This window comes from Podarcis muralis, chromosome 16, assembly GCF_964188315.1.
Source record: "Podarcis muralis chromosome 16, rPodMur119.hap1.1, whole genome shotgun sequence".
In the NCBI taxonomy this organism is placed as follows: domain Eukaryota; kingdom Metazoa; phylum Chordata; class Lepidosauria; order Squamata; family Lacertidae; genus Podarcis; species Podarcis muralis.
The window spans coordinates 42,274,193-42,298,275 of record NC_135670.1 but is presented as its reverse complement, the minus strand read 5'-3'; the positions used below and the strand labels follow the sequence as shown (position 1 = coordinate 42,298,275).

The 24,083-nt window shown below is 46.7% G+C and overlaps 1 protein-coding gene across 12 annotated transcripts in view; it reads left to right on the top strand.

The window, feature by feature from the left end:
• The window catches only part of MYO18B (myosin XVIIIB), a 362,275-nt gene that overhangs the window by 28,717 nt on the left and 309,475 nt on the right, over positions 1–24,083 (top strand). For 6 of the 12 annotated variants that reach the window (XR_013390943.1, XR_013390944.1, XM_077920000.1 and 3 more), the window contains exons 2-5: positions 11,318–11,388; positions 18,795–18,910; positions 19,817–19,903; positions 23,074–23,232. Coding sequence is in view for 7 of the 12 variants with exons in the window: in XM_077920000.1 (XP_077776126.1) it covers positions 11,318–11,388; positions 18,795–18,910; positions 19,817–19,903; positions 23,074–23,232 (433 nt within the window). In the remaining 5 variants the exon portion in view is untranslated. Of the gene's footprint in view, positions 1–11,317; positions 11,389–18,794; positions 18,911–19,816; positions 19,904–23,073; positions 23,233–24,083 lie in introns of those variants that run through there. The other 6 variants (XM_077920001.1, XM_077919999.1, XM_077920002.1 and 3 more) reach the window with 6 other exon arrangements.

Genomic DNA, 24,083 nt, shown 5'->3' with positions numbered 1-24,083 from the left:
ATGCCTTCATTAAAGCAATGGATGGGTGCTTCTTATCAAGCATAGACGTGGATCTTGCCCGGAAGGAGGTGCATGGACTTAAGCAGGGGAGGGCCAGTGTACGGCAGTATCATGCCCGCTTTTTTGCATTGGTCAGTGCCCTGGAATGGGACAGAGATTCGGCTCCAGTCAGAGACCTGTTTTGGGAAGGCTTGAGCGGCCCGGTTAAGGACGAAATTGCGAGGGGGGAGAGACCCCGGAGCACGCAGGAGATCGTTCAGAGGGCGCTCGCAGTTGGGGTCCGTCTGGAGGAACGTCCGTGGGGCAAGGATGAAGGGCGCGGAGGGCGCGAACCAGCCAGAGGCTACTCCTTCGTTCCCAGAGAAGCAGCGCGTGCGCAATCCACGCCTCCGCCAGGAGGAGGAGCGGAACCTATGGAGGTTGGAGGTGCAAGGGCTCAGTCAGCAACCAGAGCCCTAGCACCGGGAGCAGTGAAAGCAAAGCCTCCTAGAGGGAACCGGAAGTGCTACATCTGCGACAATCCCCAGCACATGGCGAAAGAGTGTCCCCAGAGGCTCCACAAGCACACTGCAGCCTCAGCAATGGTAACTGCAGCGACTCAGCAAGGAGAACCACAACAGGGAAACGAAGGAGTCTGGATGGAGACAGAGGCACTGGGGCCCAGCCAGACGTGTCAGTGAAGCAGTCCCCAGAGATGTTGCAGCCCACGGACCCCCTCCCGCCCAAACCAGTAGTGCGGCTCACCGCATCGCTCCAACTACCCAATGGACTCACCATGGACGTGCCAATCACTATTGACTCAGGAAGCAATGCGGACTTTATAGGGCAAGACTTTGTCGACCAGCACGATATACAGTTGCTGCCTGCCACACTGCCCCTGCAGGTCGTCACGGTGGATGGCAGAGAGCTGCTCGGGGGGCAAGTCGTGAAGCAAATGCCACCAATGGTGATGCGACTTGGGAACCACAGGGAAGTCATCAGCTTCAATGTCACTCAATTATCGGACACGCCCATTGTACTGGGCATGAGTTGGCTGGACAAGCACAGCCCGGCGATGGCGTGGAAACAGAGGCAGCTGACTTTCGGCTCTTCCTATTGTGCTGAACACTGCATCCTGCCCCAGCAGGAGGGAGAGGAAGAGGAGTCACAGCTGCAGCTTGGGACGCTGCAAGCGGTTCCCCACAAGTACGCAGACTTTTTGGAGGTTTTCTGCGAGAAGGAGGCGGATAAGCTACCCCCCCACAGACCATACGACTGCAAGATCGACCTCCTACCAGGGGCGGCGTTGCCAAAGGGGAAACTGTACTCCATGTCTGAGGACGAACTACAGGACCTCAAAGAGTTCATAGATCACAATCTGGAGCGCGGTTTCATCCGAGAGTCCAAGGCAGTGGGGGGCAGTCCGGTATTCTTTGTCAAGAAGAAAAACACGCCCCCAAAAAGGCTCGTGGTGGACTATCGGATTTTGAACGCTGTGACCAAGCCATCGGACCTCCCCATGCCCAGGATCGACGACCTCCTTGCGACGGTGCGCAAAGGACGCGTCTTCACCAAGTTGGACCTCCGAGGGGCGTACAACCTCATTCGTATGTGGGAGGGCGACGAGTGGAAGACAGCCATGTTCACGCCCCTGGGCACCTACGAATACAGAGTTATGCCTTTTGGATTACAAAATGGCTCCCACTGTTTTCAAGCTTTTATGCATCACGTCTTGGCAGGGCTGCTCTACAAGAAGTGTGTCTGTTTCCTGGATGACATACTCATCTTTTCTGAATCGCAGCACGATCACGACAGAGACGTCAAAGAAGTGCTGAGCAGACTACAGCAGCATAGGCTCTACGCCAAGCTGGAAAAATGCCATTTCGACGTGTCGGAGGTGGACTTCCTGGGCTACAGGTTGTCAGACAAAGGGCTCGCAATGGACAGCGCCAAGGTTCGCGCGGTTTTGGATTGGAAAAGTCCGCGCAACCGGAAGGAGGTCCAGCGGTTTGTGGGCTTTGCGAACTTCTATCGCAAGTTCATCAAGGGGTTCGCGATGCAGACGGCGGCCATCACGGACACGCTCAGCTCCAAGAAGAAGACATTCATCTGGACGGCGCAAGCAGAGCAGTCCTTTCAGGCACTCAAGCGTCTCTTCGCGTCGGAGGAGCAGCTACTACACGTCAACCCCAGCAGACCAATGAGGGTGGAGACGGACGCTTCAGACAGAGCCGTAGGAGCAGTTCTGTTGCAGCAAGACCCGCAGGGGGCTTGGAGGCCGGGAGCGTTCTACTCCAGGAAGCTCACCAAGTCAGAACAGAACTACACCATCTGGGACAGGGAGTTGTTAGCCATTCATGCAGCCTTCAAGGCGTGGAGGCACTTCCTGATCGGAGCCAAGCACACAGTGCAGGTCCACACGGACCACAAGAATCTGGAGCACTGGCGCTCGGCGAGGTTCCTGAACCAGAGGCAAATACGTTGGGCAGAGTTCTTTGCGGACTTCGACTTCCGTATAGAGTATGTCCCGGGGGACACCAACATCATGGCGGACGCCCTCTCCCGTAAACCGCAGTACCTCGAGGAGGCGACGCCAGCGGCGGCCATGCATATCTTCGCACCGACAGCGTGGGCGTGCGCTTCGGCGACTGTTGACCTGGAGGCGGTACGACGTGCATTGCGGGACGACTCTTTCGCGCGAGCAAAGATGGCAGAGGCGCACAGGGGCACGGCGGCAACCGACGAGTTCCAGGTTCGCGATGGATTACTCCTCCGTAAAGAGGCCATCTACGTGCCAGGGGACGATCTTCGCGCCAAGGTACTGCAGCAGTTGCACGACGCGCCCACTGCCGGGCACTTTGGCACAGAGAAGACGATAGAATTAGTCGCCAGAGACTTCTGGTGGCCCAGAATGAGAGGGGAAGTCGCGGACTACGTGGCGAGGTGCGACACCTGCCAGAGGGCCAAACCAGTACACAGACCGCCGGCGGGACTGCTGGAACCTCTGCAAACCCCGTTCGAACCATGGGAGAGAGTGGCCCTGGACTTTGTCACGGATCTGCCCAGCTCGAGGGGCAAGACGGCAGTGCTAGTGGTGGTGGACTTAGAATCATAGAATCATAGAATCATAGAATCATAGAGTTGGAAGAGACCACAAGGGCCATCGAGTCCAACCTCCTGCCAAGCAGGAAACACCATCAGAGCACTCCTGACATATGGTTGTCAAGCCTCTGCTTAAAGACCTCCAAAGAAGGAGACTCCACCACACTCCTTGGCAGCAAATTCCACTGTCGAACAGCTCTTACTGTCAGGAAGTTCTTCCTAATGTTTAGGTGGAATCTTCTTTCTTGTAGTTTGGATCCATTGCTCCGTGTCCGCTTCTCTGGAGCAGCAGAAAACAACCTTTCTCCCTCCTCTATGTGACATCCTTTTATATATTTGAACATGGCTATCATATCACCCCTTAACCTCCTCTTCTCCAGGCTAAACATGCCCAGCTCCCTTAGCCGTTCCTCATAAGGCATCATTTCCAGGCCTTTGACCATTTTGGTTGCCCTCCTCTGGACACGTTCCAGTTTGTCAGTGTCCTTCTTGAACTGTGGTGCCCAGAACTGGACACAGTACTCCAGGTGAGGTCTGACCAGAGCAGAATACAGTGGCACTATTACTTCCCTTGATCTAGATGCTATACTCCTATTGATGAGGCCCAGAATTGCATTGGCTTTTTTAGCTGCCGCGTCACACTGTTGTTCTCCAACATGGCACATTTCATTCCGTGTGCGAAGGTGGCCACGGCGGAACAAACCGCCAAACTGTTCATAGATCACGTGTTCAAGGTTCACGGTCTGCCGCGGTCTATACTGTCAGACAGGGGGCGGCAGTTCATCTCGAACTTCTGGCAGAAGCTGATGGGCTTCCTGAACGTCAAGATCAACCTGGCTTCGGCTAGACACCCGCAGACCAACGGGCAAGCGGAGCGGGTCAATGCCATCATGCAGCAGTACCTGAGATGCTACGCAAATCAACAGCCTGCGACGTGGGTGGACTACCTGCCGCTCGCCGAGTTCGCCTACAACAACACGAAGCACGTGTCCACAGGGGTGACGCCGTTCTTCGCCAACAACGGAAGGCACCCCAGAACCTTCCCGGGACTGGAAAGAATGGGGGAGGGAGAGCCGCAGACAGCAGACGCGTTCGCGTCAGAGTTGCAAGAGGTCCACGATCAACTTCGGCGGCACCTGGAGCTGGCTAAACACGCATACAAGGTGCAAGCGGACAAACACAGGAGAGTCGGCGAAGAGATCCAGGTGGGAGACTGGGTCTGGTTGGCAGCCCAAGCAGTGCCGGCCAGGTCATTAGCGAAGAAGAAACTAGGGCATAAACAACTAGGGCCCTACCAAGTCGAAGAACAGGTCAACCCGGTGGCTTTCAGGCTGATGCTTCCGGAGGGTTCCAGAATGCATCCGGTGTTCCACAGGTCGGTACTCACTCCCTACAAGACACCTCACAGGTTTCAGGAACCAGGAACGGCTCCGAGTCCGCTACGAGAGGGAACCGAACAAGGGGGAGTGACACAAGAGGAGTCCATCAACGAGGTCACAGAGATTTTGGACTCTAGATGGGGAGAAGAGGGAGTAGAATACCTCCTCGCCAAGGAAGGCTTCCCGGCCAGTGCCAACAGCTGGGTGCCAGGCTACGCCTTGGAGGAACCTCTGCTCAAGGACGAGTTTCATGCCCTTTTCCCACACAGGCCCATGCCAGCAGACTTTTTCGACGATTGGCTTTTCACACCGACGCTTTCAGCCAGCACTTTCCACGGGTTCGACTCGGACGAGGAACCGACAATGGACACGCGTTCCCCGGAGGGGTCGCCCTCGGGATCTGCCTCAGAGCCCTCGTATTGGTGGGACGATAGACCAGAGGAGCAGTGGCGCAGGAAGTGGCTGGAGGTTCCAGGTCGAGCGACGGACCCGGGAACGACTGAGGCGGAGACGGACGTGGACATGTTCGGGGAGGACCTGGGCTTCGAGCCCGGCGGCACAGAGATGGAAGCGGAGGTGACCGCTGTCGACGAGCGCAGGGAGGAAGAATCGGAAGTCTTCAGTTGGAGGCCCGCCAAGGGAAGCGAACTGTATCCGGCATTCGTCCCCATGACTCGGCAGCACCCAGCTCCCGCACCGGAAGGAGGGGAGGGGGGAAAGGGGGGCTTCGAGGGGGGGATGGATGTCAGGGGTTCAGGAGCAGAGGCGAGGGCAAGGGAGGAAACAGAGAGCGAGGGGGAGGAGTCCGAAGAAAGGATGAGTGATGACGACGACCCGAGATCTCCGAGTCTTTCCAGTGAATCGGAAGATTCACAGAAAGGAGCGCCAGTGGCCAGAGCAAAGGGGGGGGGCCTAGGGGGACACCCCAGGAGGAAGGGACCAGCGGGGGTTCAGAGGGCAGCAGTTGGAAATCGGGGCCAGCGTCCCCACCAGAGCGCAGTGGAGAGGAAGGACGTCAGGGATCGAGCCCTGGCAGCTCGCAGCAGGGAGGAGGGCATGAGTCAGGAGTGACCACACCCCCATCGGGGAGCGAAGAAACGGTCAAGCGGAAAGTGGAAGGTTGGGCGCGCGCGCCAAGTTCAAATGCACAGGAAGGCGGCGCAGTAAGCAGCCCGGAAAGGGAGCCAGGTCCTAAAGCCCGACGCAAGGAGACAGGAGGGTCCGGGGGGTCAGCGTCAGAGGAGTCCCAGAAGGAAGAGACCACGGGGGGCAGAGGGACCCAGAGAAGGACGGTCAGGCGGAAAAGGTGGAGTAAGGCGAGGATATTAAGTTGGTGTACGAGGGGCGGAGACTCAGACGGAGCTTCGCCGGTCTAGCCATAAGACGTAGAGTTGCACGCAGCAGCTTGGAAATGGAAACTGTAACTCAATAAAGACTTTTATAAAGCGAACGCTGGCTAGCGTGATCCTCTGTGAGCTAGGATCGGGGAGCAGCTCTGACAATGCGGAAACTAGGGGTGTTTCTCTAGGGAACTATTAGGACACCCCAGAGCACTACTCATTTACAAGCTGCAGGTTATAAATTGCCGGTTTAAATTTCAGAGAGATTTGCCAAAATGACATTATGCTTGCTAGGAAGTGGAAAAGTTTTGTTGATTGTTCAAATGTTCAGGCTTTCAGAGAGTTGTTCACTGGTAGTGAATCTACCTTAATTATGCTTTCTCCAATGTGCTTATAAAAGTCATAGATGAAAGGATTCATGTAACTTCCTTTGGGAGTGTTTCTATAAACGAATAGATCTCGCTGCATGAATGTCTCCACCGTTTACTAAATTTTCCCTTTCTTAACATGCAAATAGTTTCTCATGACAACTGACTTCATGTTAACTGTTTATTCTTATTGTTACTTTAACTTCCCTTTTGAGAATTGCTAGATGTTGTAGAGTGACTGTTGTTATATTTACAACTCTTGTTAGATAACAGCTGAAATGCAGAGTTCATTGTCCTCAGTGTCCGGGCAGAATGATGGGGGTGGAGACGCTCCTTCAGGTATACTGGGCTGATGCCGTTTAGGGCTTTAAAGGTCAGCACCAACACTTTGAATTGTGCTCAGAAACGTACTGGGAGTCAATGTACGTGTTTCAGGACTGGTGTTATGTAGTCTTGGCGGCCGCTCCCAGTCACCAGTCTAGCTGCCGCATTCTAAATTAGTTGTAGTTTCTGGGTCACCTTCAAAGGTAGCCCCACGTAGAGTGCATTGCAGTAGTCTGAGCAGGAGATAACCAGAGCATGCACCACTCTAGCGAGACAGTTTGCGGGCAGGTAGGGTCTCAGCCTGCGTACCAGATGGAGGTGGCAGACAGATGCCCTGGACACAGAATTGACCTGCTCCTCCATGGACAGCTGTGAGTCCAAAATGACTCCCAGGCTGCACACCTGGTCCTTCAGGGGCACAGTTACCCCATTCAGGACCAGGGAGTCCTCCACAGCTGCCCGCCCCCTCTCCCTCCAAATCAGTACTTCTGTCTTGTTAGGATTTAACCTCAATCTGTTAGCTGTCATCCATCCTCCAACCACCTCCAGCCACTCACACAGGACATTCACCACCTTCACTGGTTCCGATTTAGAAGAGAGGTAGAGCTGGGTATCATCCGCATGAACACTGAAGAACACCCAGCCCTGATGATCTCTCCCAGTGGCCTCATATAGAGGCACCCCACAAGTGAGAGCCCAGGGGTCTGAAAACTCATCCCCCAACACCACTTTCTGGACATGGTGCAGGAGGAAGGAAGGGAACCACTGTATAACAGTGCCCCCAGCTCCTTTAGACGGTCCAGAAGGATGTTATGGTTGATGATATCAAAGGCCGCTGAGATCCAGCAGAACTAGGAAACAGCTTTCACCCTTGTCCCTAGCCTGCCAGAGATCATCGACCTGCGTGACCAAGGCAGTTTTAGTCCCATGATGATGAGGCCTGAATCCTGATTGGAAGGGATCCAAATGGTCCGCATCCTCTAGGCATGGAGTTGTTCAGCAACCACCTGCTCAGTCATCTTGCCCAAGAATGGAAGATTTGAGACTGGGCGATAGTTGGCCATATCGGCCAGGTCAAGAGATGTTTTTTTAAGGAGTGGTTTAATAACTGCCTCTTTCATTGGGTCTGGGAAGGTTCCCTCACAGAGGGAAGCATTCACCACCCTGCAGAGCCCATCACCCAGCCCTTCCTGGCTCGCTTTTATGAGCAAGGATCAAGGATACAGGTGGTCGGTTTCACTCGTCCAAGCAGCCTGTCCACATCCTCGGAGGTAACAGATTGGAACTGATCCCATGCAACTAGACAGGACTCCAGCACTCTCCTGCCCCGGCCCTGCTCCCACGGTGGAGTCTACTTCTTTCCAAATCTGAGCAACTTTGTCTGTAAAAACTTTGCAAAATCATTGCAGGAGATCTTGGGGTCTTTACCACTCCCTGGTGGCAAAGGTGGTTCCTTTAAATTGTGAACCACCTGAAAGAGTCTCCTGCTGCTATTTTCTGCAGATTCAGTAGAGGCGGTGAAGAAGGTCCTCTTGCCATTGCTATCACCACTTGGTAGGCTTGACTCTAACCTGTGTCTGGTCTGATTCAGAGTGTTTTCCACCACCGGCACTCTAGCCGTCTCAAGGATCGTTTCATCGCCCTCAGCTCTGGGGAAAACCACGAGGCTGTCTGGGTTCCATACAATCAGAGCTTTGGAGCCAGACAGTCGATAGCCCTGGTTAACTGCATTCCAGCAGGCCACCAGGGAATCAGCTGAAAGGCCATCAACATGGGATAAAACATCCCCTACCACTCTTTGGAAACCATTTGGATCCATTAAGTGGTGGGGTTGGACCATCCGAATTGGTCCCACCTCCCTGCAGAGGGGAAGGGTTGGAGAAAAGTCCAGTTGCACCAGGAAGTGATCTAACCATGGCACTTTTTTTGTTTCACTTTTACTTAGTGTCAGATCACCCACATCTATAGAGGTAAACACCAGGTCCAAGGCATGTCCACAACTATGAGTTGGGCCAAACTTATTCAGCGACAGCCCCATGGAAGCCATGCTTTCCAAGAAGTCCTGAGCGGCCCCTTGTAAGGTCGTGCCGACACGGATGTTAAAATCCCCTAGGACGGGTTGGCAAGGTTTACCAGCCATGGGCCAGATCACTCCCATGGAGATTGTCTGTGGGCCGGACTGGCGCAGCGCGATGCCGAAAATGGAACCTGCACAGAAGCGATTTTCGGTATCTGACCATGTGCAGATGCAATTTCTGGTATCTGTGCATGCACAGACGTGATTTCCGGCACCGCTCTGCGGGTCCCTGCCCCACACTGGTTTAGCGCAGCACGAGGTGGACTCGCCAAGTGGGTGGCTCGGTTCGGGGGTGGCTTGTGGGCTAGTAAAACAGTCTTCGTGGGCCACATCCCGCCCATAGCTCACACGTTGCCGACCCCTGCCCTAGGACAACCAAACTAGGTATCTCCAGGAGAACATCTGCCACGACCTGAAGCAGCTCAGGCAGGGAATCCTTGGTGTAGTGGGGAGGTCGGTACACCAAAAGGAATCCTGTACTGCCCCTATTGCCCAGCTTCCAAAACATGCACTCATAAAACTGGGTCTTCCCAATAGGACACCTGGTGCAAGCTAATGAATTCCTAAAAATCACTGCAACCCCCCCCCCCCCGCCCATATGACCAGGGTTGCTGTTAGAGAAACCTGGTAGACAAGCAGCAGCAAGAACAGGCCCATCTGCTTCATCCAACCAAGTCTCTGTTACACATGCCAGGTCAAGTCCCCCATCCACAATCAAGTTCTGGATAGCAGTGGTCTTATGAATAACAACAACAACAACAACAACAACAACAATAATAATTAATAGTTTATTATTTATACCCGCCCATCTGGCTGAGTTTCCCCAGCCACTCCGGGCGGCTCCCAATCAAGTGTTAAAAACAGTACAGTGTTAAATATTAAAAACTTCCCTGAACAGGGCTGCCTTCAGATGTTTTTTAAATCATCATCATCATCATCACCATTGACCTGGCATTGCACAGCAGCACCTTCAGGTCATGTGGGTCTCCCTTGTTGATTCCAGTATCCATCCGGTCAAGACCAGACCCCGAAGCAGAGACAGTCTCCAAACAACAACTAAACCTGCCTCCTCGGTAATGAGCGGTCTGGTCTTAGCATAACTCATCCTCCTACCCATGATCACTGAGATTGGGTGTCCCAGTGCTATCCCCCACCCCTCGGAACCTGCCCAAACAATCTGTTGGCTGGGGCCCACTCCCAGGCAACAATTGACTCTACCTCTGGGGAAGTCATTTATTGAGATGGGACGAGGGGGTCTCATCCATTAACTACATCCCAGCCACCCCAGCTGCATCTTTGGTGGACATCAGAAGGGATTGTGGGGTGTAGGGCTGTGCTATAAATTGATATATTGTCTGATACCAAATTTTAAATAAAATTGTGATGACTGTTTTTTTAAAAAAAATGACCTTGCAATATATCACAAATCGTGTACGTGGTGTTCAAAAAGCACAATGTTGGAAGAACTGGGAAGCCAACACTTCCTCCTGTGTGTGCAGCCCTTGCTAACGCTGCCTCACTCAGCTCTTCTCTGCCAGCAGGCTGCTGCAAAATATTTGAGAATGGTTTGCTTTCCCCTGCTACCACGACAAGTAGCTACAACAGGCTGAGCCAAAAATTGCTCCTCTAAAATCACTGCCTCTTTGGGAACAGATTATCACTACAAGTAGAACAGGCTGCTGCAAAAATCACCTCACACTGCCTCATTGAGAAAGTGTTATCAATACAAATAGCTAAAAAGGGCTGAGCAAAAACCACTGCCTTTTTGAGAAACAGATCTTTCAGAAACCATTCCTACAGTCTCCCCTGCCTCCCCGCCTGTGTTAACCCTTTCCCTTCCAAATTACTTGCTTCTTTGTTCCAGTGATGAGCTTCTCTCTCTGTAGCACGACCCTTCCAAGGAACTTCTTTTATTGCTGCCTCTCTCCCTCTCCCTCTCTCTATCAAGTTGCTTGCACCAAGCTGCCACAAGTGGGAGGGACCCCCCCCCCCAATTCTTGGCTTGCAAGTTGCTTCAGAATAAAGGGGGGACGACTGTGTTGTGTACACCTTTCTTTTGGGGCAGAAACAACGCACAGACTATATGGCTATGCCAGCAGTGGACAATGAAGAATGCTTTCTGATATGGTGGACATTAAACAAAGCTGAACTTGGCAATTGCTTTGGGCTATAAGAGATCTTAATACATGCCAGGCAACCTGCCCCCATGTGTATATATAAAACCAGTGCTTTCCCCCCTAGAAAAATAGGTACCCATACTCACCATGATGTTGTAAGTGCCACACTTTTTTTTCCTTTTTTTAAAAAAAAGAGGTGCCGGTACTGTGTACCCTTGAGTGCCCCCTGAAAAAAGCGCTGTATAAAACACTGATGTTTGTCTGTTTGGCTGGTAAAATAGATAGCCAGTGTACAGGATTACAGTTTATCTTACTGTATATTGTACCCAATATAGGGCTTGTTCCACAATCTAGCATTGTCTGTTTAAAGTCAAGTAAAAGCACAAAACTATTAAACATTTCTAAGCTTGCCAAAATTTCTTCTGCAATGAAGAGTAAAACTATTTGCCTTGAAGTTTCTAGACAGAACCATGCATTAGTAAGTTGACCTGGAGAGAATACTTCTTTCTTTGCAGCATTGTATCATGATTTGCATCAAAATTCAATGGAAATTCTTTGGATATGTTGACTTCACTTATGTCAGTAATTTGAAAATAATAATGAAGTCTATGCATTATGCTTTTTCTTCTAGGCTGGTGGATGACAGATGCGTGGTTCAACCAGAGGCAGGTGATCTTTGCAATCCTCCTAAGAAATTCAGAGGTACGAAATTGAGAGTTAATTTTAGAAGTAGAAATACAGTGGATCCTCTTCTTGCCTAAGTCGATACATATCTTATATATTTTGAAGTTAGATCCTGGGTTTTGTCATATTCTATGCACTTGTGAGTTTCACAGACTCAGTTACCGTATTTTTCGCTCTATAAGACGCACTTTTCCCCCTTCAAAAATTAAGGGGAAATGTGTGTGCGTCTTATGGAGTGAATGCAGGCTCCTTGGCTTCAGCGATAGCAACGCGAAGCCTCCGAAGCGCAGAGGGAGCGCTCCTGCTGCGCTCTGGAGGCTTCGTGTTGCTTTCGCTGAAGCCGCCTGAAGCCTGCGGAGCACAGCAGTAACTCCTGCTGCTCTCTGGAGGCTTTAGGTGGCTATCCTCGAAGCCTTCGGAGCGCAGCAGGAGTTCCCGCTGTGCTCCGAAGGCTTTGGGAATAGCCGCCTCAAGCCTCAAGCCTCCAGAGCACAGCGGGAACTCAAATGTGGTGGTGCAGCAGCAGGGAAGTAAAGAGTTAAGTGGCATATCAGACTGATATGTTGATAGATGCCACAGGAGCTAGGTGACTCAGGAGATTTCTGCAGTGTGTACCAGTACTGCACTTGTGCTTTGAAAAATTGTATTATAACAAATACACAACAAGCTTAAAGCACACAGTGTGGGTAAACTTACAGGCTACAGTTACTCTAGAAAACCACAGGTTCAAAGACATGTGTGATAGGTCGTGACTAGATGTTAAGGTCTTGTGTATTAGAGGTACTGAACAGTTATAAAACCAGAGGTTTTTAAAAGAGGAGCAGGTGGAAGCAGGATGCTGAATGCTACTTTACTCCTGGCTGGCAGATCAGGTGGAAGCCCATTTGGACGAGACATGGCAGGGAACGGGCTGATTCAGTGTCAAAATTATCAGATGGGAGGAGGATTCAGCAGCTTCTCTGTCCTTCATCCTGGCTCCTGTGCAGGTTGAGTTTCATTTCAAGATGCGCCATCAAGCCTACTAATAACCAGAGCCTATGGGAAGATCATATTTATGGCTCCAAGATGGATGCTGAGCTGCAAAGCTGACAGGAGCCTAAGAGGTGCCTTATACTGAGTCAGACCACGGGTGCATTTAGTTTTATATTGTCTACACTGATTAGCATGGTTTCAGGCAGGAGACGCTCTTTATCCTACTTGGAGATGCTTTTTAACCTGGGACCTTCTGCCTGCACTGCCACTGAACTGCAGCCTGTTCCGTAAAGCCGAGAGCAGATAATGGGAATTGTCTGAGCAGCTTCCATCAAAATATTAAAAATACAATAAAACACCAGACATTAAAAACTTCCCTAAACAGGGCCTCCTTCAGATGTGTTCTGATAGTCAGATAGTTGTTCATTTCATTGACATCTGATGGGAGGGTGTTCCACAGGGCAGACGCCACTACCGAGAAGGCCCTCTGCCTGGTTCCCTGTATTTATTTATTTATTAAATGATATTTATTAAAGTTTAACAATTACAGAAAAAAGAAAAGCAAACAATAAAAAGTTACAATACTTCAAAAATAAAAGAAAATACAATAAAAAACAGTACAACAAAGCAATAAAAAAGAGAAAACAAAAACATTTAAAAACAAAAACATTTTTTAAAAAAACACATCCGGTATTTTCATATCTTTATCTTTCATTTACTTGTTTCCTCGACTTCCTCACACCTCCCTTTTTTGTATTCTAATTCCATTAGCTGTTTCAGCAAGTCCTTTCCCTCTTTCTCAGATTTTGTTCTATACTTTTATCTTAACGCAATTTGACCTTAAATTTTACACTTTGACCCATTTTTACTTAATTCTTTATAACCTTTCTGCTAAAACCATGTAAGTTCATTCCAGCATCCTTCTAACATTCATTAATTTTACAATATTTCTGTAAATATACTTTAAATTTTTTCCAATCTTCTTCCACTGACTCTTCTCCCTGGTCTTGGATTCTGCCAGTCATTTCCGCCAGTTCCATGTAGTCCATCAGCTTCATCTGCCATTCTTCCTGGGTAGGTAGATCTTGTGTCTTCCAGTGCTTTGCGATGAGTATTCTTGCTGCTGTTGTAGCATACATAAAAAAAAGTTCTATCCTTCTTTAGCACCAATTGGCCGACCATGCCCAGGAGAAAGGCCTCTGGTTTCTTCAGGAAGGTATATTTAAATACCTTTTTCATTTCATTATAGATCATCTCCCAGAAGTTCTTAATCCTTGGGCATGTCCACCAAAGGTGAAAGAATGTACCTTCAGTCTCCTTACATTTCCAACATTTATTATCAGGCAAATGGTAGATTTTTGCAAGCTTGACTGGTGTTATGTACCACCTATAGATCATTTTCATTATATTCTCTCTTAAGGCATTACATGTCGTAAACTTCATACCTGTGGTCCATAACTGTTCCCAGTCAGCCATCATAATGTTATGTCCAACATCTTGTGCCCATTTAATCATAGCATACTTCACCGTTTCATCTTGAGTATTGCATTTCAACAGCAAGTTATACATTCTTGACAAATTCTTGACTTTAGGATCTAACAGTTCTGTTTCCAATTTTGATTTTTCCACCTGGAAGCCTAATTTTTTGTCCAAATTATATGCCTCCATTATTTGATAATAATGAAGCCAGTCTCACACTCTATTTTTTAATTTTTCAAAACTCTGCAGTTTTAATCTATTTCCCTCTTGCTCGAGAATTTCCCAATACTTCGGCCATTTGGCCTCCATATTGAGTTTTTTCTGAGCCTTTGCTTCCTTGGTGACAGCCATCTCGGGGTTTTATTTTCTAACAAATCTTTGTATCTTATCCAGACATTAAACAGTGCTTTCCTAACGCTCTATGTGCTTTAACCTTGTCATACCACAGATATGCATGCCAACCAAATACATTGTTAAAACCTTCCAAATCCAACACGTCAGTGTTTTCAAGAAGCATCCATTCTCTCAGCCAACAAAAAGCGGCTGATTCATAATAAATTTTAAGGTCTGGCAGGGCAAATCCACCTCTTTCTTTAGCATCAGTTAATATCTTAAATTTTATACGAGGCTTCTTGCCCTGCCAGACAAATCTAGAGATATCTCTCTGCCACTTCTTGAAACAATCCATTTTGTCCAAAATTTGCAGTGTTTGAAAAAGAAACAGCATTCTTGGCAATACATTCATTTTTATCACGGCAATTCGACCTAGCAACGATAACTTCAAATGTGACCATATTTCTAAATCCTTTTTCACTTCATTCCAACATTTTTCGTAATTATCCTTAAATAAATTCACATTCTTAGCAGTCATATTAACCCCTAGATATTTCACTTTCTTAGCCAATGTTAATCCTGTCTCCTTCTGAAACCTGTATCTCTCAATCTCAGTTAGATTTTTCTCTGAAACCTTAGTTTTCATCTTGTTCAACTTAAAACCTGCTACCTGACCAAATTCTTGGATCAGTTCCAGTACTCTTTTAGTACTAGATTCTGGCTCCTGTAAAGTCAATACCAAATCGTCAGCAAATGCTTTCAGTTTGTACTGTTTGGCTCCCACTTTTACCAATTGGTCCTTTCTAATCATATTTAGCAAAACCTCCAGTACCGATATAAAAAGCAATGGAGAAATTGGGCAACCTTGTCGTGTTCCTTTCTCAATCTTAAATTCTTCCGTAGCTACGTTATTCACGATTAATTTAGCTTTCTGTTCTGAATAGATTGCACCTATACCATTTCCAAAACCTTGACCAACCCCCATCCCCTGTAAATTCTTCTTCATAAAGCTCCAAGAAATGTTGTCAAAGGCTTTCTCCACGTCCACAAATATCAAAACTGCTTTAGTATTAATCTTCACTTGTAATTTTTCTAAAATGTTAATTATATTCCTCGTATTGTCAGACAAGTGTCTGCCCGGGAGAAAACCCGCTTGATCTTTATGAATTTCTTCTGTTAACACCTTTTTTAATCTTCTAGCCAAAATGTCTGCAAAAATTTTATAATCCACATTAAGCAATGATATGGGGCGGTAGTTCTTAAGCTGTGTCTTTTCAGTCTCTGTTTTCGGTATAAGTGTAATATATGCTTCTTTCCACGACTCTGGTGCCTTTTTCCCTTCCAATATTTCATTACAGACTTCTTTTAAAGGTTGTATTAACCATTCTTTCAGAGATCTGTAGTATCTTGAAGTCAATCCATCCGGTCCTGGGGATTTGCCCAATTGCATATTCTGAATGGCCCCTTCTATTTCCTGTTCTGTTATTTTATAATTCAGCATTAACTTATTTTCCTGGGAAATTTTTTGTAGTCCATTAGTTTCCAAAAATTTATCAATGTCCATTTCTTTCTGTGTCTCCTGTGTATATAGTTTTTAAAAAATACCTCTGGAAACACTTTCTAATTTCAACTGGATTCTGTATATTCTTTCCTTCCACTTCTAAATTCGTAATCGTATTAAGTTTTTGTCTTTTTTTCATTTGCCAAGCCAACAGTTTCCCGCACTTGTTTGCCGATTCAAATGTCCTTTGTCTCATCTGTTTAATCTTCCATTCTATTTCCTGATTCATCATTTTCGTATATTGTACTTGATATAACTTTATCTCTTTTAAAATCTCCTGCGACTTTGGTTTCACCCTCAGTTTCTTCTCTCCTTCCTTTATTTTTTCCAATATTCTATCTTTTTTCTCATTTTGAGTTCTCTTCTTAATTACATTCTGTTGTATTAGAAATCCTCTCATAACCGCTTTACTTGCATCCCAGATTACTCTTTTTTCCACGGTAGTGTTCACGTTTATCTCAAAATAGTCTCTCAAAGTTTTTTGAGCCTTCTTAGTCACTTCTTCATTCCTAAACAAAGTATCATTCATCCTCCATCTAAAGGAACCAATTGGCGTCAGTTTCATTTCCATCTTCACAGCATTATGGTCAGAGCAAGTTTTGGGGCAGATTTCCACTTTACTAGTCTTTGGAGCCAGTCCTCTCGTTACCCAAATTTGGTCAATTCTTGTCCATGTCATTTTAGCCTCAGAGAAGAAAGTTCCCTCTCTTCCCAGAGGGTTCTTTGTTCTCCAGATGTCAACTAAATCCATTTTTCAGTCATGTCAAAAAACGTTTTTGGTAGTCTACCATCCTTAGTGACTACCTGTCTCTGTGCCTTGTCCATATTTGTAGACACCACTCCATTCATATCACCCATCAAATCATGTTATAATCCATATAGTCCATCAAGGTCTCATGTAACTTCTTAAAAAATTCCGATTCTCCTTCATTTGGTGCATAAATGCCTACTATCAAAAATTTCTGCCTGGTTCCCTGTAACCTCACTTCTCGCAGCGATGGAACTGCCAGAAGGCCCTCGGCGCTGGACTTCAGTGTCTGGGTAGAATGATGGGGGTGGAGATGCTCCTTCAGGTATACGCGGTAGGACCCAGCCCCTGCCGAGCTCGGAGGGAGTCCGCCATTCGGCGATGGCGCCAACCCGGAAGTTTCCCCTATTTCCACGACCTCCTCACACCTCCCTTTTTGTATTCCACTTCTAATAATTATTTCAGCAATTCCTTTCCATCTTCCCCTGTTTTCTATCCTATAATTATCTTAACACATTTTAACCTGATCTTGAGACTTTTAGCAAAGCCATTCTTGCCAACCACTGTGAGGTGCAGCCCATCTTTCACCAGAAGTCCTTCCTCAAGGAAGCAGAGACCATGATCCAAGAAGCCAAATCCTTCCTGACGACACCATAGTATTTTCTTCTCTCTTTCTGCACAGCCATAGTATTTTCTTCTCTCTTTCTTGGCCACAACCTTCAACAGGAAGGAGTGATGCCCAGTGTCTCATAGTCCCTGCCCAGTGTCTCATAGTCCCTTGCTATGTGTTGCAGGCTGTGTGTGGCAGTATGTGTGGCTGTGTGTGGCAGTATTATTTGCACCCACATGAATCAGAAGGAGGGGGGAGTGGTCAGTAGGCTTTATAAGACTTGCCAATTTCTACGTCACATTGTGCTGTGCTTTCCAAAGCCTGTTTGGAGTTTTCTAATGTCTGCACCTGCTGTTTGTGAGTCTTCTCCACTTGTCTATTGGAGCTTTTTTAATAGTGCTGGGATAAGTTACAAAGGCAGGAACCTTATGGTTTGAATTACACCACACACTTCCTTGCATTTTGCTGGTTCATCACTTCTGCAGAAAATCTAGGACTGACTAGATGAAAAAGCACTAAATTTATTGAGCTGTTAGCTCTTCTTGCTCTAGAGTGGCCCAAGAGCAGAGGTCTGTGAAAATTAGCTTTTATTGTTTACTTTTTTTCACACCCGGTGAATATGAGACCAAAACAAAAAAGGGATAGTAGTGAATTATTTATTTATTTATTTATTTAATTTCTATACCACCCTATACCCGAAGGTCTCAGGGCAGTTCACATAAAATATCAAATACATAAAACAAAAACAAAAACAAAAACAACAACCTAATACACCCTCCCCCAAGAGCCAGCATTTTTAAAAAGGGTGTAAGATGTAGATCAAGTCAAGAACTGGCTGAAAAGGAACGTTTTTGCCTGGCGCCTAAAGGTGTATAGTGAAGGCGCCAGGCGAACTTCCCTGGGGAGAGCATTCCACAGACAGGAAGCCACTGCAGAGGAGGTACTGCCACATCAGGATGAAGGGACATTTTGAAGCTTCAGCACCAGAAGAACAACAAGGGAGAGTGCAGAGAACGGCTCCATTTTGAAGCACAGAGCAATATTTAACAACAACTATTATTGTTCCGGTTTGTTAACAGGTGGCTCCAAGTCTTTTATTTGTGGAGTCTTAACAATGGTTTCTTTAAAGTTAATTGCTTGCACAGGATCAACACAGCTTCTTGTGTATTTGAAGTGACACTTATCAGCAGCGCACACAGCCCACCTTCTTGGGGGTGTTTAAAACCATCAGACTCTTGCAGTCTCTCATGAGAAAACAGCTATAACTCCATCTTGCAAACTTCACTTTCCTTCTTCAAACATTTTGCCACCCCCTGAACCTCTCAAGGAGGAGGCACACGAAGGAGGGCCTCAGAAGGTGATCTCACGGTCCAGGTAGATTCATATGGAAAGAGGTGGTCCTTGAGGTATTGTGGTCTTGAGCCGAATTCAGAAGCCTTATTATTAAGGTGTACTGCACGACCTGAGACCTGGCTGTGTTAATCAATACTGAAGGCATTCTGTATGCAAACACACCAAAGGCACATCTAGCACAACTTTCTGTTCTCACAGCAGCCAAGCAGAATGCTGGCAGGACATGAGCGCAACAGCACTCTCCTGCTTGTGATTCCCCACAACTGGAATTTGGAAGAATTTTTCTAATCAAAAACATATGCAGAATATCGTAGCTGACTGCTGCAAGGAAATAAGAAACAAACGTGATTTTGTTTTCTTGTCTTCAGACTGCCTTTTTAAGGTATGTCCTATGAACCGATACTCTGCACAGAAACAATACTGGAAAGCCAAGCAAGCAAAACAAGGGAACCACACGGAAGCCGCATTGCTGAAGAAGCTGCAAGTAAGTGGCACCTGAGCTTCCAGTCTTCGTTGCCTTTTTATGCAGCTGTTTGTTAGTGCCATGATGCACAGCTGTTAGTTCTCCAGCAGCTAACTTTACTTTCTCCCAGCTGGTAATTCCACTGGGCTGAGAAAAAGCAAATTTAGATGACTCAAAACTGCCCCGTTTTGTTTCATCTAAGGACTATTTTCTCTCCCTTCTTACTCCCAGAGGTGGCTCCCTGGCTGTGCCAGAGTCCCTCTGCTAGTTCCTGACAGGTGGGTTGCTGTTGCATACTGGGAGGGAGATGGGTGAGGTGGCTGGGAGGTTGGTCTGGTGCAAGTACATAAGTAGGAGTGCGGGATTGTCTCTGCCAATGTGTTTGCCCCATCCCAGCTCCCCCCACCCACTGCCTTGCCTTTCATCATCTCCCAGAGCTACAGAGTGGTTCAACAATTGATCTCTCTTTTACACTCTGGGAAGTGTAGCTCTGTGAGGAAAATAAGTATCAGCCCGTTATAAACTGCAGTTCCCAATATGCTTTAGGGGAATCCATGATGGTTTAAAGTCGTATCACAGTCCTTTAAATGGATAGTGCAGATGGGCCCAAAAGTAAGAGTTCTATCTGTTGTTCTCCCTACCTTTGGATCTGGCCCTACCAGTCTTCTGCCTTTCACTCCACACACCTTTAGCATGTGCCCCCCAGAAGGGTTGCCCCGATAATAATAATAATAATAATAATAATAATAATAATAATAATAATAATAATACTTTTATTATTTATACCCCACCCATCTGGTGCTCCGTCTGAAAAAAATCCCCACACACTCCAGTGCTAAAGGTTGAGAGGTTGAGTTCATGTAACAGTTTGTGACTTAAACTACAAAAACAAAACAAAAACTCCAAGAAACTGTGACTATTTTGCAGCATGCTGCAGAACTGGAACAAAAGCAGAATGAATGTGAGAACAGGAAACTGCTGGGTGAAATTGTGAAGTACAGCAACGTCATACAGGTGAGCCTTTGAAAACTAGACTGTCAGTTTCTCAAAACCTCAAGGTGAGCAGGAGTTTAAATATATCAGAAATGGCATGGAGTGTGAAAAGATTACATACCTCCATGCCATACCAATCAGCTCTGCAGTGGGAGTTCCCCACAGCGGATTTTTTGATGTGTGAAATCAGTGTGTGAAAGCATTGCCTAGAGCAGGCTTCCTCAACCTCAGCCCTCCAGATGTTTTTGGCTACAACTCCCATGATCCCAACATCTGGAGGGCTGAGGTTGAGGAAGCCTGGCCTAGAGGCAGAGAAGAAAGGGCAGGGCTCCTTTGCTTTTAATGACAGTGCAGGGGAGACTGTTTCAGGAAGCACTGTTTTCCTCACCCCAGCATGACAAGTTGCACCAGCCCAGTGTCATCTCCTGCTCCTCTGTACCCCATCTTCCCTTATCTCTCTTTATCTTGTGTAGAAATGTAAACTGTAAGCACCTGGGCTTACAGGGGACCTTTCTCTTTGTTATATCACTTAGTACACTTAGACTACAATTCCCATCATCTTTGACCGCTGGTCCTGCTAGCTAGGGATAATGGGAGTTGTAGGCCAAAAACATCTGGAGGGCCAAGTTTGAGGAAGCCTGACTTAGTAGAACATTTATGGCATTATAGAAATAATGCACATGATTAGAGGCAAAGGAGGCTCATATTCCTTTGCACTTGGTCACCATAAGAAACAAATGAAAAAAGGAAGATATGGTGGAAATTGGGCATGTCAAAACTGAAAATCAGAATAATTTGGAAGGAGTCATAAATTATGGTCATTAGGCAGTAGATAGAGTGGTACGGGGTAGCCAACATGGTGCCCTGCAGATGTTGTGGGACTCCCGTCAGTCTCAGCCAATGATCAGGGTGCTGAACTTCTTCATCTACACAGAGTGTGCACAGCGATTGGATCGTAGAAATAAAAAGCTGTCCACAGTATCTTTCCTTAGTTTTATTTTCAAAAACATAATAGCCAAACGCTGCAAGCCATCACTCCTCCTCACCAGCAGCTTACAAGACATTTGATCAAATTAAATACAGTTTCAATTAACCAATTATCCTATCACATCCCCTTCTGCACCTAGTGCATTAAGTACCGTATTTTTCGCACCATAGGACGCACCGGGCAATAGGATGCACCTTGTTTTAGAGGGGGGAGAACAAGAAAAAAAGAGAGGCTCCTGCCATAGCCACGCGTCACCTCTCCAGCTGGGAGAGGGTCGCGGGGCTATGGCGTCTTCGCTCCATAGGACGCACACACATTTCCCCTTCATTTTTGAAGGGGAAAAAGTGCGTCCTATAGAACGAAAAATACGGTAACTCCCCTTTTAATTAGGCAAAAAGTTGAGAGACCACAGGTGTGCTGCTGCTAAGTAGGTCAACCTGCAAACATACACCTCTGAAACCAGCCTGGTTCCTGAGTAGCATAATAATAATAATAATAATAATAATAATAATAATAATAATTTATTATTTATTATTTATTATTTATTATTTATTATTTATTATTTATTATTTATTATTTATTATTTATTATTTATTATTTATTATTTATTATTTATTATTTATTATTTATTCCCCGCCCATCTGGCTGAGTTTCCCCAGCCACTCTGGGCGGCTCCCAATCAAGTGTTAAAAACAATACAACATTAAATATTAAAAACTTCCCTAAACAGGGCTGCCTTCAGATGTCTTTTAAAAATAGGATACCTGCTTATTTCCTTGACATCTGATGGGAGGGTGTTCCACAGGGCGGGTGCCACTACCGAGAAGGCCCTCTGTCTGGTTCCCCGTAACCTCACTTCTTGCAATGAGGGAACAGCCAGAAGGCCCTTGTTGCTGGATGTCAGTGTCTGTGCTGAATGATGGAGGTGGAGACGCTCCTTCAGGTATACAGGACTGAGGCTGTTTAGGGCTTTAAAGATCAGCACCAACACTTTGAATTCTGCTCGGAAACGTACTGGGAGCCAATGTAGGTCTTTCAAGACCCGTGTTATATGGTCTTTCTTGGTGGCCACTCCCAGTCACCAGTATAGCTGCCATAATAATAATAATAATAATAATAATAATAATAATAATAATAATAATAATTTATTATTTATACCCCCCCCCCCATCTGGCTGGGCCTCTCCAGCCACTCTGGGCGGCTTCCATAGAAACCAAAAATACAGTAAAATATCACACGTTAAAAACTTCCCTGAACAGGGCTGCCTTAAGATGTCTTCTGAATGTCAGGTAGTTGTTTATCGCTTTGACATCTGCTGGAAGGGCGTTCCACAGGGCGGGCGCCACTACCGAGAAGGCCCTCTGCCTGGTTCCCTGTAGCCTCACTTCTCGCAATGAGGGAACCGCCAGAAGGCCCTCGGCGCTGGACCTCAGTGTCCGGGAAGAATGATGGGGGTGGAGACGCTCCTTCAGGTATACTGGACCGAGGCCGTATTGTATTAATTGCAGTTTCTGGGTCACCTTCAAAGGTAGCCCCACGTAGAGCGCATTGCAGTAGTTCAAGCGGGAGATAACTAGAGCATGCACCACTTTAAGATAAAGAAAAACCAACACAGGGCTAGTGGGAGTTTGCTCCCAACAATGTCTGCAGAGCGTCATGTTGGCTACCCCTGGAGATGATTAACCAGACAAAAAAAAAGTCAGGTGGGTATTCAGTCGTACACTTAACCACCTAACTAACATCTTGTTTTATGATTGCTGAATAACATGTCGCCTTCAGCCATGCAAACTCCCATGTTGGATTGTTTTTAGCTGATGTTTTGATAATTGAAATTATTCCCAGTTACAATGATTTGCCAATGAGCAGGTTGTTAAACCCACTTGAAATATGTTAAAACATTGTGTTTTTTCAGACTGTCAGAAGTAATTTCATGTGTAAGTTTAATTTCTCTCAAAAAATATGTTTGCCCTACTAACTGTGATATCACGGCTATAAATCTGGCCTACATATCTTGTGACCTCCTGAGCTGAATGCTTGCACTGTTGCCAGCCAGGTGTTTGACAATCCCTCTGTGTGGTTCTTGGCTGGCTACAACAAGCATTAATCCTTTGGTGTAAGGGAGGCCTCATTGTGGGTTGAGTTGTGGCCAAAGTCTTCATCCAGAACACATGTATACATTCATTTGTTTTATTATTATTTACAGCTACTTCACATAAAAAGCAACAAATACCTTACAGTGAATAAGAGGTTGCCAGCCCTATTGGAGAAGAATGCTATGCGGGTCTCTCTGGATGCTGCTGGGAATGAGGGGTCCTGGTTTTACATCCAGCCCTTTTGGAAACTGAGGAGTGAAGGTGACAATGTAAGTGAATGAAATATGTTTCTGGGAATTGCTGGAATAGGCACTGTTACCACCTCCCCATCTTTCTAGGACTAGATATCTTTGTATGACCCTTGTTGTGCAGCGCTTGTTGCTCTGCTCCATAATGCAATGTGCTTAAATCCTGATGCAGTGCATCTTGGGATATTATTCTAAAAGGTGGTTTGGGACAGAAATCATATTCAAGGGAATTGAGCAAGAAGGGGAGACCTAATGGGCTATTAACACCTGAAGAGCTCCGCAGCATCAGACCACAGGCCTATCTCATGCAGCATTTTGTTCTCACAAAGCCCATCCAGATGCCTTTGAGAAGTTGCAAGGAGGTCATGAGTGCAACAGTACTTCCCTTGCTTGTGATGCCCAGCAACTGGTATATGAAGGCATGCTGCCTCTGAAAGCTGAGGGAGAGCACAGCTATTGTTTCATTTGCTAGGTAACAAGCCCTCTTGCCATCTACAGTTCCCCTTTAACTTGTCCTAAGTGTATTTATTTATTTATTTATTTACTTGCTAGGTTCTGTACTGCCCAATGGCCATAGAGCTCTGGGTGGCTTATAGTAATGGTTGAAATCATAAAATCGAACAATGCACCAGATCTACAGCAAAATAAAACGACACAATATAAAACTAGTGATGGTTAGCAGCAGTGAAAAGATCTAAGAAGCACTAAAATGTTGCTAAAACACCTGAGAGAATAAAGACCTCATCACCTGCTGTGGATAAAACCACAGAGTAGGCACTAGGCAGACCTTTCTGGGAAGCCATTCTGTGGCTGTGGTGCCACCCCTGAAAATACTGTCTTTAGGCAACAGCAGTGGTAATGGGTGAGGAAAG